This window comes from Ochotona curzoniae, unplaced genomic scaffold (assembly GCF_017591425.1).
Source record: "Ochotona curzoniae isolate NIBS_2020 unplaced genomic scaffold, NIBS_Ocur_1.0 scaffold_4683, whole genome shotgun sequence".
NCBI classification, from domain to species: Eukaryota; Metazoa; Chordata; class Mammalia; order Lagomorpha; family Ochotonidae; genus Ochotona; species Ochotona curzoniae.
The window spans coordinates 32,969,726-32,987,637 of NW_024467121.1; the positions used below are offsets into that span (position 1 = coordinate 32,969,726).

At 36.8% G+C, this 17,912-nt stretch overlaps 1 protein-coding gene across 1 annotated transcript in view; it reads left to right on the forward strand.

Annotated features, from left to right (window-relative positions):
• The window catches only part of DIP2C (disco interacting protein 2 homolog C), a 377,029-nt gene that overhangs the window by 238,345 nt on the left and 120,772 nt on the right, over positions 1–17,912 (forward strand). The window contains exon 4 of the mRNA XM_040967822.1: positions 9,556–9,681. Coding sequence (XP_040823756.1) covers positions 9,556–9,681 — 126 coding nt within the window. The remainder of the gene's footprint in view (positions 1–9,555; positions 9,682–17,912) is intronic.

Genomic DNA, 17,912 nt, shown 5'->3' on the forward strand with positions numbered 1-17,912 from the left:
CCAAAGAGCCAGATTTCAAACCAGGCATATGGATATGCAGAATCCCAAGTGGTAGCTGAACCAGTTGTAGCACAAAACCCCCAACCCCTGTAATTTTATTTATTGATGATATTGCAGTATTGTTTCATTATCTATAAAATGTAACATACTAATGCAGTGTTACTGGCTGGTATAATTGGATTGTGTAAATGAGGAAATGTGGAGGGACACATTGTGCCTTCCACTCAATGAAGAGGCATCAAAATGGGAAAATTTGTTATTTCTGACTTTTTTGTATTTTTATTATTATTATTTTCCATGATTGAGTTTTGTAGGTATAAGGGTTCTCTTTATTCCCTCTACATTCCATTTCCCACCATTTCCCCCACCACCCATAGTATTACAATAACATTATCCTTGAGCAACAGTCATAAGTCCCACATTCTGCTATTTAAGTGTATTATGGCATTGTAGGTATTGGCAATGCCAGAAAATATAGTGTCATGTTGTCAAGGTACATTTAAGAGTTTCTTTGAGAGTAGTCCTTTTATTTAGGAGTAAAGAGGCATGTTACAATGTATCTTGACTTCTTGGTATGCTTGTGTCCATTTTACAGTTCATCTAGGAAAATATTTTATATACATGTTTACATATATATCTGTTTTTCAGTTTGAATATTGCCTTATATCAGAGAGAATATATGATACTTGTCTTTTTTGAATTCTCTTATTTCACTGAGCACAATAGTCTCTAGTTGGGACTATTTTGTTGCAAATGACAGAGTTTCAATTTTTTTTAAAAATTTTGAATTTTATGGTACAATTCCATGGGATCTGGGATTTCCCTAACTGCTCCACAAATTCCAACCCCTGACTGATTTTCCCCATATTATTACAATAGTATAGTCCTTCGTAAACAGTCATAAGTTCATCAGTCTGTTATTTAATTGTGCCCTGACATTGCTGATACAGACAAGGGCAGACTATCCAGCAACCTATTTTCTAGATATGTCCAACAGTTTCATTGGGAGTCCATCTTTGATTTGGAAGTAGGGATGCATACTGCATTGTATCTTCACATCTGAATATGATAATCTCCATGACACCATTGCCATACATTACCTTAAATAAGAAACCATGAAAGAAAGTCGACAACAGGTGTAAAGTTAAAACAAAAAACTTGCAGCACGATGGAGTCAAAAAGTGCACCGCTGAATAACCAATGCATGAGTGAAGAAATGAAAAAGAAAACCCAAAAGCATCTTGGGTAAACTGAGGCCACTGTTCGGCCCATGAGCCAGTGATGAATTCAACAAGAGAAAAGAAAGTATTTGGAAGAAATGAAAGTAAAAACAAAAATATCGAAACACATGGGATGCAGCAAAATCACTATTGAAAGGGTTATTGGTTACAGTTTGCATGAATGCTGCCTTATATCAGAGAACATGTGGAATTTGTCCTTTGGGAATTGACTCATTTCATTGAGCATAATGGTCTCCAGTTGGAACCGTCTAGTTGCAGATCGTATAATTTCATTCTTTTTAATGGTTGAGTAGTATTCCATGGAGTAGATGTACCACAGTTTTCTTTAACCACTCCTCTTTGGACACACGTCTGGATTGTCCATGTCTTTGCTATTGTAGATTGTGCTGCTGTAAATATAGAATTACAGATCCCCTTTTCATATGCCATTTTCATTTCCATTTCCTAGGAGCAGCATAGCTGGGTCATATGGCAGGTTTGTTTGCAATTTCCTAAGCATTCTCCATACTGATTTCTGTAATGGTTGTACTAGCCTACATTCCCACCAGCAGTGAAGAAGGGTACCTTTCTCCCCACATCCAGGCCAGCAGGTGTTGTTAGTTGTGTTCTGAATGTAGGTCAATCTTAATGTCGTTTTCACTTGTATCTCCCTGACAGCTAGGGAACCTGAGCATCTTTTCATATGTGTGTTAGTCATTTGAATCTGTTCTTTTGGAAAATGTTTGTTTATTTCCTTCTCCCATTTCTTCACAGGGTTGTTATACTTACTGTCCTTGGGTTTCTGAAGCTCTTTGTAAATCCTGTGTATTAGTCCCCTATCAGCTGTGTAGTGTGCAAAAATTTTCTCCCATTCTGTTGGTTGCTTTTTGACTTTGTTTCCTTTGATGTACAAAAGCTTTTTAGTTTGATGTAGTTCCATTTGTTTATTTTGTCTTTTTCTGCCTGTGCTTTTGGCATTTTTTCCAAAAAGCCTTTCCCCATTCCTATACCTTAGAGCTTCCTATGTTTTCCTTTAATAGTTTGATGGTTTCTGCATGCAGATTCAGGTCCTTGATTAATTCAGATCTGATTTTTGTATAATGTGTCAGGTGTGGGTCTTGTTTCTTAAATCTGCAAGCTGCTATCTAGTTGTCCCAACAGCATTTGTTGAATAGACCAGGATTTTTCCTGAATTGTTTTCAGTTCCTTGTCAGAGATTAATTGGCTATACATGTGTGAGCTCCCTCTGGTGCTTACATTCTGTTCCATTGATCTTCTCTGTTTCTGTATCAGTACCAGTGCCAGACTGTTTTGATGACCACTGTTCTGTAGTATGTCTTGAGATCTGGAATTGTGATTCCTCCAGCTTGATTTTTATTCAGGATAGCTTTATCTATTCGTGGTCTCTTGTGTTTCCAGATGAACTTTTGTATCTTCTATTTCTGAGAAGAATTTTGTTAGTATTTTGATAGGGATTGAGTTGAATCTGAATGTTACTTTTGGTATTATGGTCATTTTGATGATGTTGATCTTACCAATCCAGGAACATAAGTTTCTCCATCCTTTAATGTCTTCTATGTTTTTTCAGATGTTTTATAGTTTTCATCATAGAGGTCTTCCACATATTTAGTTAGTTTAATTCCTAAGTATTTAAGATTCCTCTCCTCTATTTTAAAGGGGACTGTACTTAAAATTTCTTTCTCTGCGATGGTATTATTTGTGTACACTAGTGCTATTGATTTGTGTTCATCATGTTTGTATCCTGCTGCCCTGCCAAAGTCTCTTATGAGTTCCAGTACTTTCTTAACTGAGTCTTTTGGTTCTTCTATGTAGAGAATCATGTCATCTGCAAATAAATAATTTTAATTCCTCATTTCAAATCTGAAGTCCTTTAATTTGAGGGTTTTGTTTTGTTACTGTTTTTATTTTATTTATTTTTTGCCTAATAGCTCTAGCAAGGATTTCCAATACTATATTGAAGAGCCATCCCTGCATTCCTGGGATGAATCCCACCTGGTCTGGGTGAATGATCTGCCTGATGTGCCGATGGATCCTGTTGGCTGGTATTTTGTTGAGTATCTTTGCGTCTATGTTCATCCAGGATATTAGTTTGTAGTTCTCTTTTTCTTTAGTTTCTCTATCTGACTTTGGTATTAAGGTGATATTGGCTTCATAGAAAGAGTTTGGAAGGATTGCCTCCCTTTCTATTATTTGGAAAAACTTGTAAGTACTGCTTGAAATATTTGATAAAATTCAGCAGGGAAGCCATTAGGTCCAGTACTTTTCTTGGTTGGGAAGGGCTTAATTAGCAATTCAATCTCTGTCCATGTTATATGTCTATTTAGATTGTCAGTTGCTTCTTGATTCAATTTTGGTGGATTGTTTGTGTCCAAAAATCTGTCCATCTCTTCTAGATCTTCTGATATGTTTGCACATAGTTGCTTGTAAAAATTTCTAATAATTCTCTGTATGTACAAGGTATCTGTTTTATTTCCTTTCTCATCTCTGATGCTATCAATGTGTTTCTTCTCCCCCCCCCATTTTTTTGATAATTTGGGCTAAGGGGGGGCCTTTTTTTTGTTTGTTTGTTTTGCTTTTCTCAGAGAACCAGCTCTTTGATTCATTCATCTTATGTATTGTTCTTTTGCTTTTTAATTGGTTTATTTACTCCCTTATTTTATTTCTTTTTTCCTACCTAATCTTGGGATTGCTTTGCTGTTTTTTCTACTTCCATTGACTGTAAGGTCAGCTGATATACTTGGTATTTTTCTAATTTTTAAAAATTTATTTTTATTTGAAAAATTAAAAAAAATTTTTTTAAATAATGATTACATGGTTGATCGGGTGGGAAGGATTGAGGTTTAGGGAAAATTGGATGAATTCATTGCTTCTAAATTTGCTGTTTCTTTTTGTTGTTCCTGGGGGAAGGGGAGAAACAAAGGGGAAACCACTCATGACTTTCCACACATCCCAGTACCCGGGGATGAGGAACCACCACCTTATGTCAACACAGAGTCTCAGTGTGTACATATTGTAAGGGTTCTGTCCAATTCTTTCTCCAGATTAGAGAAGTCTTCATTTATTATTTCATTGAATATACTTTTAACCACAGCTTCTCTTTCTGCACCTTCTGAGACTCCCCAAAATCTTATATTGAACCTTTTAAAAGTATCTTTTAATGTTTGGACACTTTGTTTTAGCTTGACCCAGCTCTGCTTCCAGATTTTTTATTATTTCCCCATGGTGACAGGAAATATCTTCCAATTTTGAAGTTCTTTCTTCTGCTTCATTCATTCTATTATTGAGACCTCCACTATTATTTTAATTTATTCCACTGCATTCTTAATTTCTGACATACCAGCTTTTATTTGTATGTGCTTCACATTGTTTAAATTCCTGTATGTGCTTCTCATTGTTAAGCTTTATAAAGAGTTTTCTGAATTCTTTTGTACCCCATTTTTTCAGTGTCTACCTCAGTTATCTCTGAGGGTGGTAAAGGCTTTTACTCCTTTGCCTGAGAGTGTTTAGTAACATTCACAGTGCCTCTCTCTCTTGTTTTACCTTTTGTCATTGCAATTCTGGTTGGCAGATCCTTCTCCTTAGGGCAGGTTTCTAAGATGTGTTACCCACAGGTCAATATTCCTTCCTTTGATGATTTGTGAGAGTATTTCTAAAATTTTATGGGGGAAATGGAGTGATAAATTGAGTGCCAAGATTTTATTGAATTCGTGTATGAAGCTGTGTTGTATTAATGCCACATTGGAATCCAAGGCTAAAATCACTTTCTATTCACATGAAATTGTGAACTGCCACTTCCTACCCTCCTCATACATTGAAGCATCCTTGAACACCTTTTGATAGTTTCATGCATTGTTCCTCATAAACAATAGAATATAAGCATTCTCTTCCCTGTAAAATGAAAGGTACTTTTGTAGAGCAAAAATTGTTCTCTCCTGACTAGGAGTTTTATCTTTTTAAGTCATATGTGTTTCTGGCATTCATTAGAATTTTGAGTGTCTCTTGTTAGCAGCAAACCTTGTTACTATTGGTTGACATTGCGAAGTCTCATTACAAGGAGATCACAATGTCTATATATATGTTGACCCTTCTGTCATCCTTCCCCAAGCCTTCATACACATGGGAGATTTCTGTTCATCATTTTCCCCCCTTTCATGGGGTCTCATCTAGTTTCTAATTCAAGTCACTGAATGAAAACTGCATCCAGGACATTTGTAATTAAGGTTATGTAGGACACTTAATCAAGTGCTCTAATGGGTTTCTGATCTGACACAGCTGCCAGATTTCATTCATAGATTCATTTTGTAAAAATGATTCTGGGTTTTCAAGGGAGAATTTGTTTTGGGGCAACCTATTTAACCACGTTGCCATATTTTCTTAACTTCTCATGAGCTCCTTTAGAATTGTTCTTCGTTTTAAGCTGAGAATTATGAGGTTTTTCATTATATATGGCAAATGCTCTTTTTCCAGGCTTATGAAAAAGCACACTCAGAGTGGAAAGGTGCCTTCCCCTTGGTCCTATTGGAGGGGATAGGTTCCATCATATTTACTTTGGTGTTGTCGTCCACCCTGAGTCGTCATCTTCTCCTCACTCACCTGCAGGCCTTGACTCTCTATGATGTGCAACCTTTTAAACAGTGGACGTCTTGGGAGACATCTTCACCAGTTAGCAGCTGTGGGTTTTTTCTTTCCAGTAGATAGCCGGGAAGGCACCCAGTTTTGTTGAAAGCAAAAGATAGAAGCAAAGTTGTAAGGACTAGAAGGGCCACCCAGCGGGTGGCTTGGTCTCTTCCTGATTGCCTCTGTCCACTGAGACCTTCCAGTTTCCCCTGTACCCAATTTTAAGGTGTTGTCTGAGATTCCTTTTTGGTTTGGGTAGTTTGAGTTAGTCTGAAATCGTTGAAACACTTCGGTGGCTCAACACATGGAGGTAAATGCTGACTCAGACATTTAACATAGCAGAAGGTGCTTTTGCTTAAAATTAGGCTGCACAGCTCAAGAACTAACTTGGAACATAAACTTCAGCTCTAGGAAAGTTACTGTATTCCACTTTTTTGGATCGTTTTATTGGATTCACATGCTGTCTGAGAATCTGCATTGAACATGCCCTAGAATCCAGTTTGCATCCTTCATGTTACTACTCAATACGTAGTTTGGCAGAGTCTTCACAGTACTGTTGGTAGATGTTTTCCACTGGTTAGAATGCCATTGTTTTGTGGGTAGAAGAAAATGTCGATTTGTCTCTTAGAAATTCTCAGTTTTAAGATTAGTTATTTGTACTATTCACTTTTCCTGATATAATCAACAGTCTGATGTCTTTGTAGTACCAGTCATATTGTTTGCTTGTGGCAGGTCATGTGTTGGCAAACTATGCCCTGTTTTCATTCTGGAGCAGAAACAACAGAAGCAGCCCCTGGCTGGGGCATACTGCTGTTTGGGGATTAAAAATATTCCATTGTGTTCTTCCAGTTTTGTAAACGAAGAAGACCAAGACCTACCTACAGTGCTAAGTTTCAAACATGCCTTTTACTTTATGAAAAAAAAAAATTCACTGGGCTTAAAAGTTTAACTATTATGTGGGACAAACAAACAAACAAACCCACATTTGTTTGATGTGGGAATCTCGCCCTGTGGTTCAGATTCCTGTGTGCGATACAGGAATGTCTGGCTTCCAATTGTGTCTGGCTTCCTGCCAAGGCAGATGTAGGGAAGCAGTGGTGAAGACTTAAGGAGTTGGGTCTCTGCTACCAACTGGAAGACCTATAGTGAGCTCTTCTCCTTCACAGACCAAAGGATAGAAACTCTCTCTACCTATCTGCCTCCTTGATTCTCTTGCAAATTGTGCATGTGTGTGCTTGTGTGCACAAAACTGCTGTCTGAAAGCTGAGGTCATTCATGCTCAAGGGAAAAAAAAAATTCAAAATTTTGAAAGGAGTAGAAAAACAATATAGTGTTAGTAGATCTTCAGATGTCTATTGTTAATATTTTGATATACATTGAACTGTTTAAAAAAGTATTTGGAAAGCAGAGTTACACAAAGAGGGAGACAGAGAAATATGGATTTCTTATTTTATACTGATCATAAATGCCTGTTTGTATCTTTTCCTCCTAAGTTCTTGATGGAACATGGTTCATTTTGGGTTGATCTGGCACAGATAGTGACTGTGGGTGCTGTAGCTGCTTCTGTGAGGAGCCGGCTGCCTTATGCAGCTAACTGATCTATCCTTAACCATGTAGGCATGTCTTTACAAAACAGTTCTTAGGACCATTTATAACACATTCTCTTCTTTCCTTCCAATGTCCTCATCCTTTCTTCCATTCAACAGATAGATTCTGGCAGAAATGAGAAGTATAGTTCAAGTGGGGAGCTAAAGGAAGTATGCATTAACTGCAATCAGTTTGTGTGAAAAATCCAGCTGTTGCAGTTCATTTATTAAACTTCTTAAACTGTAAAAGTCAGTCATTTCTGCCAGACTCATGAATGATGAATGTCTACGTGGAACTTCTTTTTTGTTGGATTGTTCGCCACAAAATGGAGGGACTGCCTGCATTCAGAAATGTAGATGAGACAGAACTGTCTGTTGTTCTATTTGCCAAACTTGGCACTTTAGGCTGAGATTCCCAATCCACTTTTCCCAGCACACTCTCACTCGTCCCTTGAGATCGAATCTCACAAGAGTGCCGTGCTCTCATATATTCCAACCAGAAAAATCATACCATGATTCTTACCCCTTAGCACTGCTAAGCTAAACTGCGTAAGCACTTTATCTTTAAAATTTTCACCTCTGCGGCTATTGAAGAAATTGAGAGTATAAAAGTACTGACTTAGCATTAAATGTATTACATGTAATCATATGGTTATGTATATATGCATACATACACACACACTCCCAAAACTTGTATGAGGTCTTTGACAGTAGTAGAACTTACAATTTTTTTTTCTTCAGAAAAGAGTGAAAGAATTTTACTTGTGGTTAATTTTGTTGAGATTGTTCAACATCTTGCTTGGTCCAGAGCGATGGAGGAATTGATTTTTATTACCAAGTGAACTTAGAAGTCATTTCAGTTGAAGGCAGAGAACACTGTTGAGTATTGTTGGAGGTGAGTGTGTACTATTATCATGTGAAAAACTCCCTTTGTTTTTGATCTGGAAATATTCTGGCTTCTGTCAATCACGCATGAGATGGTGGCAGAGTGTTCATATAGACAGCGGCAGTAATTCCTCCTCCTCAGAATAGTTTGGAGTGTTGGAAGGGTTGTCATGTCAGGACGGTGGCTTCCAGCTGGCTTTTTGGCTGCTCCTGCAGTCGTCTCTGCAGCTGCAAGAATGATCCCAGAAAAGTGGAGTTGCAGTGTGCTCTTCCCTTGCTTGAACAATCCTAAGTGCTTTGCTGCCATCCTTAGCTTAGGTGCCAGACATTTTGCCATAGCTGTTGAGTCTGCATCCTGGTAGGCCTGTCTCTCCTCACCTACTAGCCATCACTCAGAATGGTAATTTTTGCTCGCATTGGTTTCATTCTGCCAACATTGTTCTCATTTACAGTTAAGGGCCTGCAATTCCATTTTTCCCTGTACCTTGGAAAGTCTCATCTTGACAGTCAATGGCTAGTTCATTCTTGATATTCACATTTTATATTAAGAGACTCTTCCCTGGCTGTACACTTCAGGGGCACTACTCAGCGCATCTCTGTAATACCCTGCTTTCATTCTCTGCCCTGATCGTCCACTGTCTGTCTCTTACCTTTTACAAAGGCTCTTGCATGAGACCCAAAGTCTTAATCTATCTTCTCACCACCATTGAATTCCACTCCTTAGGATGTTGCTTTGGAGAATAGGCACCTAATTTAGTATGTGTGAAATTAGTGCAATGGCTTAATATCCATAAAATACTTAATAATATGTGATTGCTGAATAAGTGTAACCTGTGACTATTGCTAACACATTGTACAGGGTGCACAGTTCTCTTATCCTGATATCAGAATAAATCATAGAGCTCAAACAAATGACCTGTAAAGAAACACCTAGAGATCAAGATGCACCCACTCGAAGAGAGAAATCACAGAACAATTTACAGCATGTATTAGATTATTTATACAGATTCTATGGTAATAAAATACTGCAAGTCAAGTTTCGTGGCTTTTTGATGGGGCTTTTACACTTGGAAGTTTTAACTTTGCTTTCCTTCCACACCCATCCATTTTGCAATACAGGTGGAAAGATGAACTGTGCCAGTGGGATGGAGAGAAAGAACAGTCTGTGCCTTTGGGCTCCTGGACTGATCCCTGCAACAGCTGAGCTCTCTCTGTCTTTGTTTTAGATGTCCATACGGAAGCTGTTCAGGCTGCTCTTGCCAAACACAAAGAGAGGAAGATGGCAGTGCCTATGCCTTCCAAACGCAGGTCCCTGGTTGTGCAGACCTCCATGGATGCCTACACACCTCCAGGTGAGTGGCTCGCGGACTGTACTTCACCTCTTCTGTGTGGTTTGCATGTCTTGAGACTGACTGGCTTCCAGCCCAGCAATTCATCATTGTAATAACATACACTTGTATTGTTTTTGAATGACACATCATATAGGTAGTAGGTAATATCAGGTCAGGGTAACTAATTCCATCATAAATCATTCATCATTTCTTCATGTTGGGAACGTTTAAAATGCTCTGAATTAACTATTTTGAAATATTTATTGTCATAATTGACTTCTTGCTATCCAGCTGTACCCCAGTACCCTGCACCCACTATCTGTCATTCTCCATCCTTTCCTCCTGCCCTCCCCACATCTTTCCCACTTTCTGGTAAGCACTATTTTACCCTGTACTTCTGTGAAGTCAGTGTTTGAGCTTCTACATATGTGTGAAGACACAGTGTTTATCTATCTGTGTATAATTTATTTCATTTAACATAATACCCTGCAGTTGTATCCATATTACTGCAGATGACAAAATTTCATCCTTTCTATGGATAAATAGTACTATGTGGCAGCAATCCTTCTCGCTTTCTAAACATTGATGCTATAGTTGAGATTTTGTAGATCAGAAGCCCAGCAACAGAATAGGAATTGAACTAGGAAGGAAAATTAGCATTACATATGTATACAAACACAAATATATATATACATATACATATATTTGAGTACTAGCTGCTCTGTTTCCTGTCTAAGTCCCTGCTAAGGGCTTGCAAAATAAGTAAAAGATAGTTCATATGCTTAGATCTCTGCACTCATGTGAAAGTCAAAGATCCAAAAAAGCTCCAGGCTTGGCCTGACCGTGCACCCACTGTTGTGGCCGTTGGGGAATAAACAAATGGGTTAAAGACTTCTAGCTCTCTTTTTCTCTTTTCTTCTCTCTAACAGCCTTTAAATAAAGAAATAAAAATTTTTTTAAAACTTTATTCATTTACTTATTCATATAGGAAAAAAAGTTGTGTATGTATAGTTCTCATTCAAGTTGGGAGAAAACTTTCTTCTGCTTACAGAGTTACGTATATTTTTCCTGCCTTCATAATATAAATATGCTGTATCACTATAGTGTTTAAGAAAGCATGTTAATTATGTGCAAGCTACAACATCATGTTTTAACTTTCCTAAGCTATCAGTCCCTGTCACAGCAGCTCAATCCCAGCATTCTGATGTGAATGCAACCATGGCAGTATGTCAGTGAATGAGTTTGGCTCTGTACCAGTAAAGCTTTATTAACAAAAATAGTGAATTGTGTTTGTTCCACAGACCTGTTTATTCCTGTTCTACATAGCTTGACGTAATATCTTATTTATATTTCCACTATATAATTTGCTTTTATTTCACTTTAAGCTCCTAAAGTTACCTAAATTCTAGATTTTCCTTTGCTCTAACATTTATAAATTCTATCATAATTTTCAAAGCCAAAGTGAGTCAAAAAAGCTGTTATCTGCATGTCTGAAACAAAGGATATTGATCCTATGTAATCTTTCTCTGTGAATTTGTTTCACCATTATTCCTGTCCTGGTTGCAAATCATCATTTCTAGACCTTGGTTATCTTGAATACCAGTTTGAAAGGTTTTAATGCAAGAAAAACATAAGGTACAGTAAGAATAGTTGAATACATGCAACATTCCTGGGAGGTTATATATATATATGTGTGTATATATATATGTGATAAATATATTTTGAAGGTTATTCTTGAGTATTGGCAAGAAGTAAAGATATTAGAAGGAAACACTTTAATCAGAGGTGAGGCTATATATATGTATATATATATCAGTATTTCAGTCAACTCAGTTATTCAAGTGTGAACTTTTTAAATGTAAGAGTACTAAGTTTTCTAGGAAAGAGGTTAAATGATGTATGCTTTTTGGGGGTTTATAACTTGGTTTTTAATTTACAAGTTTTCTAAGAAATACTTCTCATATCAAGAATGCAATATTCTGATAGGCAAGGAAGTTCTTTTTACTAATTTTCTTATTTAGTTTCTTTTCTGTCTGCTTAATGCAAAAATGTAATTGGGAACTAATTTTTTAAAATATTATATGGTTTTTTCTGTAGTTGATGGCTACATGAGATAATATATAACATGAGAAATAATTATTTGATATGTATGTATATAGCAAGCAAAATGAACTTAACAAGGATAATAGTGCTACTTAAAATATTTTAATCATATTTCAGAACTGGGCTCTTGTTGTGGAGGAAATAGAAATTTTTTCTGAACCACTTTTTAGAGACAAAGTGAGTTTAAAATGCAAGAATCCATGTGATTATTCATGTATGTGATCACTTCTTGTACTGAATCCATTCACAGAGAAATGGTTTTGCATCATGATGAACATGATGAAAGATAACTTTCATGACAAAAACCGTGTACAGTTTTTTTTTTTTGCAAAAATTAGGAAAATATTATTGGAAATATCAACTTTGTTGAAACATTTATATTTAGGTATTTGACTGGAATGTTCTCGTACACCATATATTTTGTAAACTGCAAGCTCAGTCCTAGGGATAATTTCATATGGAATAGGTTTGGACATTCATAAATGTCAACATAAAAATGTTTTATTCACAAAGCTGTTTTGTACATAACAGTAGTGTGCCTATTCATTCATATTCGTTAACATATTTGAGCAAAATCTATGGTTCATTTTTTTTTCTCTACAATTTTTATTGGTTGCTATTAATAGTTGTTGGAACAAACCCACATTAGTATCATATTGAATGGAAAAAAATTGGGAGCATTTCCATTAAGATCATGAACTAGACAAGGAAGCCCACTTTGACCATGGCTACTCAAAATAGTCCTGAAAGTTTTATCCACAGCCATTAGACAAGGGAAAGAAATCAAAGGGACACGGATCAGAAAGGAGAGAGTCAAATTATCTCTGTGTGCAGATAACATGATGACAAAAACGAAAAGACTCCATTAATTATACTGCTAGAACTTAGCAGATAGTATGGTATAGTTGCAGGATATAAAATGAACACATAAACCGATAAAATGAACATTTATAAACACAACTCCATGGCCAAGAAGTTATGTGTTTTATTCTCAATTTCTACAAAAAAGTTAAATACCTTGGAATAAATGTAACTAGATTGTAAGCAATTTTTGTGGTGAAAATTATGAAGCATTGAAAAAAGAAATAAGAGGCATCAAAAACACATATATAAAAGCTTCCATATTCAGGCATTGATACAATTAATGTTATCAAAATATCCATGCTGCTGAAAGCCATTTAGATTCAATGTGATCAGAGAAAATACTTATGACATTCTTAGGGTAGAAAAAAAAATGCTGAAATGCACAGTGAAAATCAGAGCCTGAATAGCTTAAGCAATATTAAACAACAGAAACAAAGCAGGAAGCATAGCAATACCAGACTTCATGATGTACTACACGACTGTATCTACGTGAGCAGAATATGAGAACAGACCCATATCTTAGACTTTGATTTTTTTTTTTTGTATAAAGGATCTAGCTCTACAGCCTAATACCATCACATTTCTGGAGCAAAACATTGGGAAAGCTCTGCATGACTTAGGCATATGTAAAAACCTCTGGAGAAAGATCCCAAAAGCACAGACAGTTAAAGTAAAAATAAACAAATGAGGTTACATCCTGTTAAGATACTTCTTCTGTGCAAAAGAAACTGTCCACAAAGTGAAGAGGCAACCAACAGAATGGGAGAAAATCCTTGCAAATTATGCAGCTGACAGAAAATCCATATCCAGAGTGTAAAGACAGCGCAAGAAACTAAACAAAAACAAATACAGTCAAGAAATGGGCAAAGGACAGGAGCAGGCATTTTTCAAGGGATGAAATACAGATGCCCAACAGACACGTGAAGAAATGACCAAGGCCAGTAGCCATCACGGAAATGCCAGTAAAAGCCACATGAGGTATGCCCTCACCAGTTAAAATGCTGGTGAGGATGTGGAGGGATAATACCCTAATCTACCATTGGTGAGATTGTAAACTAGTGAAGCCATTATGGAAGACAATGTGGAGATTCTTCAACGAAATGAAAGTAGAAATATGATTCAGCCATCCCACTCCTGGGAAATTACCACCCAGAAAATGAAATCAACATATTAGAGAGTTACTTGTACCTTCATGTTTGTTACAGTTCACAGTAGCAAAGATGTAAAATCAACCTGCATGTCTGTCAGCTGATGGCTAGATAAATAAATTCTGGTGTATATACACTAGAAAATAATACTGCACCATAAAAGAAAGTGAAGTCCTGTCTTTTGTAACAAAATGAATGCAACCAGAAACCATTATACTTAGCAAAATAAGCCAGCCCCAAAAGATAAATGTCACAGGTTTTCTTTGATATGTGACAGCTAATATAGAACACACACACAGTATAGCAATGAAATAAAATGGTCAGTTTGGTAAATGATTGTCATTCTTAGCCCATATTTATACTCCAACGGAAATGTGATTTTATGGTCTTATTAGTTTTTACTCCTTTAATATTAGGATTAGAGGCAAATTAAGCCTGTGGATATAGATTGGATTAAAATTCGAGTCTATTCAAGCACAGTTGAAGAGCCAAAGGAAGGGAGGGATACTGGGGGCAGAGGAGGGGAGCCAGTGAAATATGATTGTCTTGTTCCAACTGCAGCTGTGAAATACATAAAATGTCTTCTCTTTATATGGATAAAAATTGAAAAATAAAGCATAGTTGTTGCAACCCATCTGAACAAATATTGAAGTTAACTTTCTCTGTATGAAATGATTAACTACTGCTCTGTATCATTGTTTCTGGAAAAGACCAAAGTAAGGTGGTTGGATTGCTTATCTACCATTGCTAAAAGTGTTCCTTTGTCCTTTACAAATAAAAACATAGGTATGATTTGCTAAGACTTCTGTGTCTAGTATAGTTGAGCAAGCAGTTCTCAACTGGTGTACTCAATATATTGTATTCAATAAACTGCATAAAGCAAAGGAGATAATCATTTTTAGGTTGTGAACCATAACTGGATAAAAGTGAATCTGAGATCAGGAAACTAGGTGAGCACAGAGTTCACATGTTATATGCCTTCGAGCATAGAAGAACTAGGGTTGGTGCAGAGCACAGCCATCTTACTCATTTGAAGAAGCAAGGATAAATGACTAGAGCTTTCCACACATTGACACTAACCAAGAATAAGTCCAGGCATGCTCAAGGCAAGATGATCAGCCAGTAATTAAACTACCTCCAACAGCAAGAATCAAAAGACTTTAAAAGATGATTACAAGATCAAGAGTCTCTTTCACATCTTATCCACCAAGTGTAGTGTTCAGTAACTAAACACTAGATGTTCAGAAAAATAGGAAATATGATCTGTTAAGATGAAAAGCTGTCCATGGAAAATAACATGATGTCCACTATGCCATTAGTAGCCACTCACCATGTCATCCCACACATGAAATGTGACTAGTCTGAACTGAATTTGCTCAAACTGTGAAATACCAGTTAATGAACATTTTCCATTCATTTTTGTATTTTGTGTCTTGAAAAGATTATGAATATTATTAAAAATGTAAGAGGCAGATACAAGTTCCCCTGCAAATTCCCACAATGACGGGGACTGGGCCAGAGCCCAGAGGCTAAAAATTAAATTCAGGTCTTCCATATTGGTAGCCATGTCCCAACTTGAAACATTACCTATTGCCTATCAGAGTCTATATTAGCAGTAAGCTGGGATTGGAACCAGAACTGGAGATTAAACTGAGCCGGTCTCATGTGGTATGCTGGAATCCTTAAGTGGCATCTTACCTAGTAGACCAAATGCTGGCTCTGGATTATGAATATATTGACTGGAAAGAAAAACTATACTACTTAAATTATATTACTTATGTATTTTTCATGTTTTTATTTAAAGGTCGAAAACTATAGGGCTCTCATTTCTTGTGGAAAGCACTGATCCAGGTATTTGATACAAAGGAGTTTTTAAATCTGTGATTATCAGTGTTCATTCAGGGAATCAAATGAAAATATGCCACAGAACCAAAGGAAAGTATTATTCCACTGCTTTGAACTGAGCAGAGGGACAAAAAGTTATAATTGAAAAAAATTATAATTGAAAAAATAATACTGGATATAAGGGAGTTTCAAGTTCGACGCATAAGGAGCTTGGAAGACACCACTCTATCTTATCAAAATAAAAGCTGAACAAACTGAGAAGTCGGCTGCTTTGCTTAGATCCTGAACAGGAGTGAAGTCCTGGGGAAAGCTGGCCCGAGAACTGAAGAGACAGACGGGTGGAAACAGTAAATCACAACACACTGGAGCAGAGCTCTGCAGGAGAACCAGGGCAGCATTAGAAAAAACTGAGCTGCACTTGACAAATTGTTGGAGGCTAGGCCTGGATAAATTTGAGAGTTAACCTGTCAAGCCACAGGCGTTAAAGAATTTTGCCTTTAGAAGCTCAGCTGGTTTGTGAAAGTAAACACCAGAGCAAAAACCGTCTCATATTTTCTGCAAAGGGCATGGAAAAGGAATCAACCTTTTTTTTTTTTTTAAATAAACCTGAATACTCAGTTATTACAATCTGTCCTCAGGAAAAATTGGAAACTTAGAGACTACTTGAAAGGGAAAACTGCCTGCAACCCACTTTGGTCTGCCTCTCATGTTAATGAGGGAGAGGAGAAAAAACAAAAAACAAAAACCACTTGGTAACACTTGAGAAGTTCACACTTTGGAGGCACAGGCTAACCCAAGGACCGAGACCTAAGACATGGCTCTAGGACATTCCCCTTTCCCATATCACCATACTATTAACAGCCTATTTACTTTACAGCACTTCCTTTTGCCTAGTACAACAGGTCAACCTGTTTTTTGTTGGTTGTTTTTTTTAATTCACAAACATGTTAAAGGCAAAGCAATTTTAAAAAATTGCTGGAGAGACTGAACCAACATCAGAACCAGACATGGCAAGGTTGGAGTTACCAGACAGGAAGTTTTAGAACATCTGTAATTAATAGGCCAAGGACTCTAGAGGGTAAAGGATACAGGAGTCAAGAACAAATGAATGATGTGAACAAATATTAAGTCTTAACCCCTCCCCAAGAAAGGGGAAAAAATACCATTACAGATCAAAAACATGAAGCCAAGAATGCTATAATGCGCTCATGCATAGACTGGTAATAGATAGAAAAAAAATTTGAGTTTGGGGATGTATCAATAGAAACACCTAAAACTGACAAGCAGAAATAATGCAGACTTCACAACAAAAATCGGAACAGCCACAAAAAGTTACGTGTATATAATGGTAATCCAAAAAGAAGTAACAGAAGAGAGAAGACATAAGAAATCCGTAAAGCAGGTGGATGAATTTATTTTAAATGTTCAGAGAACAGCTAGCAATGAGAAATACCAAGAAAAAAATACCACACCTAGGCATACTATTAAAAAGCCTCAGGACTTCAGAGATGAGATTCTGACGATCTAGAGGAAAAGACAGATCTACATATAGAAGCTGAAAGATCTCCACTACATTTGATTTTTTTCAAAAACCATGAAAGGAAGAAGAGTGGGATTAAGAACTTCAGGTGTTGAGGGGAAAAAAAAATGCCCACATGTAATTCTGGAACCTGTGAAATTATCTTTTAAAAATGAAAAAGTGGTACTGCTTGCAATGCTGACACCCACTATCGTAGTGCCAGTTCAAGTTCCGGCTGCTCTGCGTTAGACCTTGCTAACGTACCTGAGGGAAAGTTGCTCTTGTACCTGTTCCCCTGCCACCTGTGTGGGGGACTGCATGGAGTTCCTGGCTCCTAGCTCTTGCATGACTTGGCCTTGGTCGTGAACCAGTGGATGGAAGAGCTCGCTCTCCCACCGTCTGTCTCTTCCTGTTGCTATGCTTTTCAAAAATAAAAAGGAGAAATAAGGCCTTTCTCAAACAAAAATTGAAGGCATTTGCTAGTAGATATGCCTTACATACGTATTTTTTAAAGTTTTCAGAAAGGCATTAAAAGATCAGAAATTAGTGTCTGAAATGAGTGTCAAGGAAGGAGTGAGGGAAAAATCAAAAGTTATTCATAAATGACAATTAAAAATAGCCATATCCTGATTATATACGCTTGTATCGGTTATAAAAACACATCTATATATGTGCTTCTACATAAGTGAAGAGGATGGTAGTAATAAAAAGGACAGGAGACAAAAATTATTTTTTTGTTACGTTACTTGCATTAGTCCATATAGTATCATTTG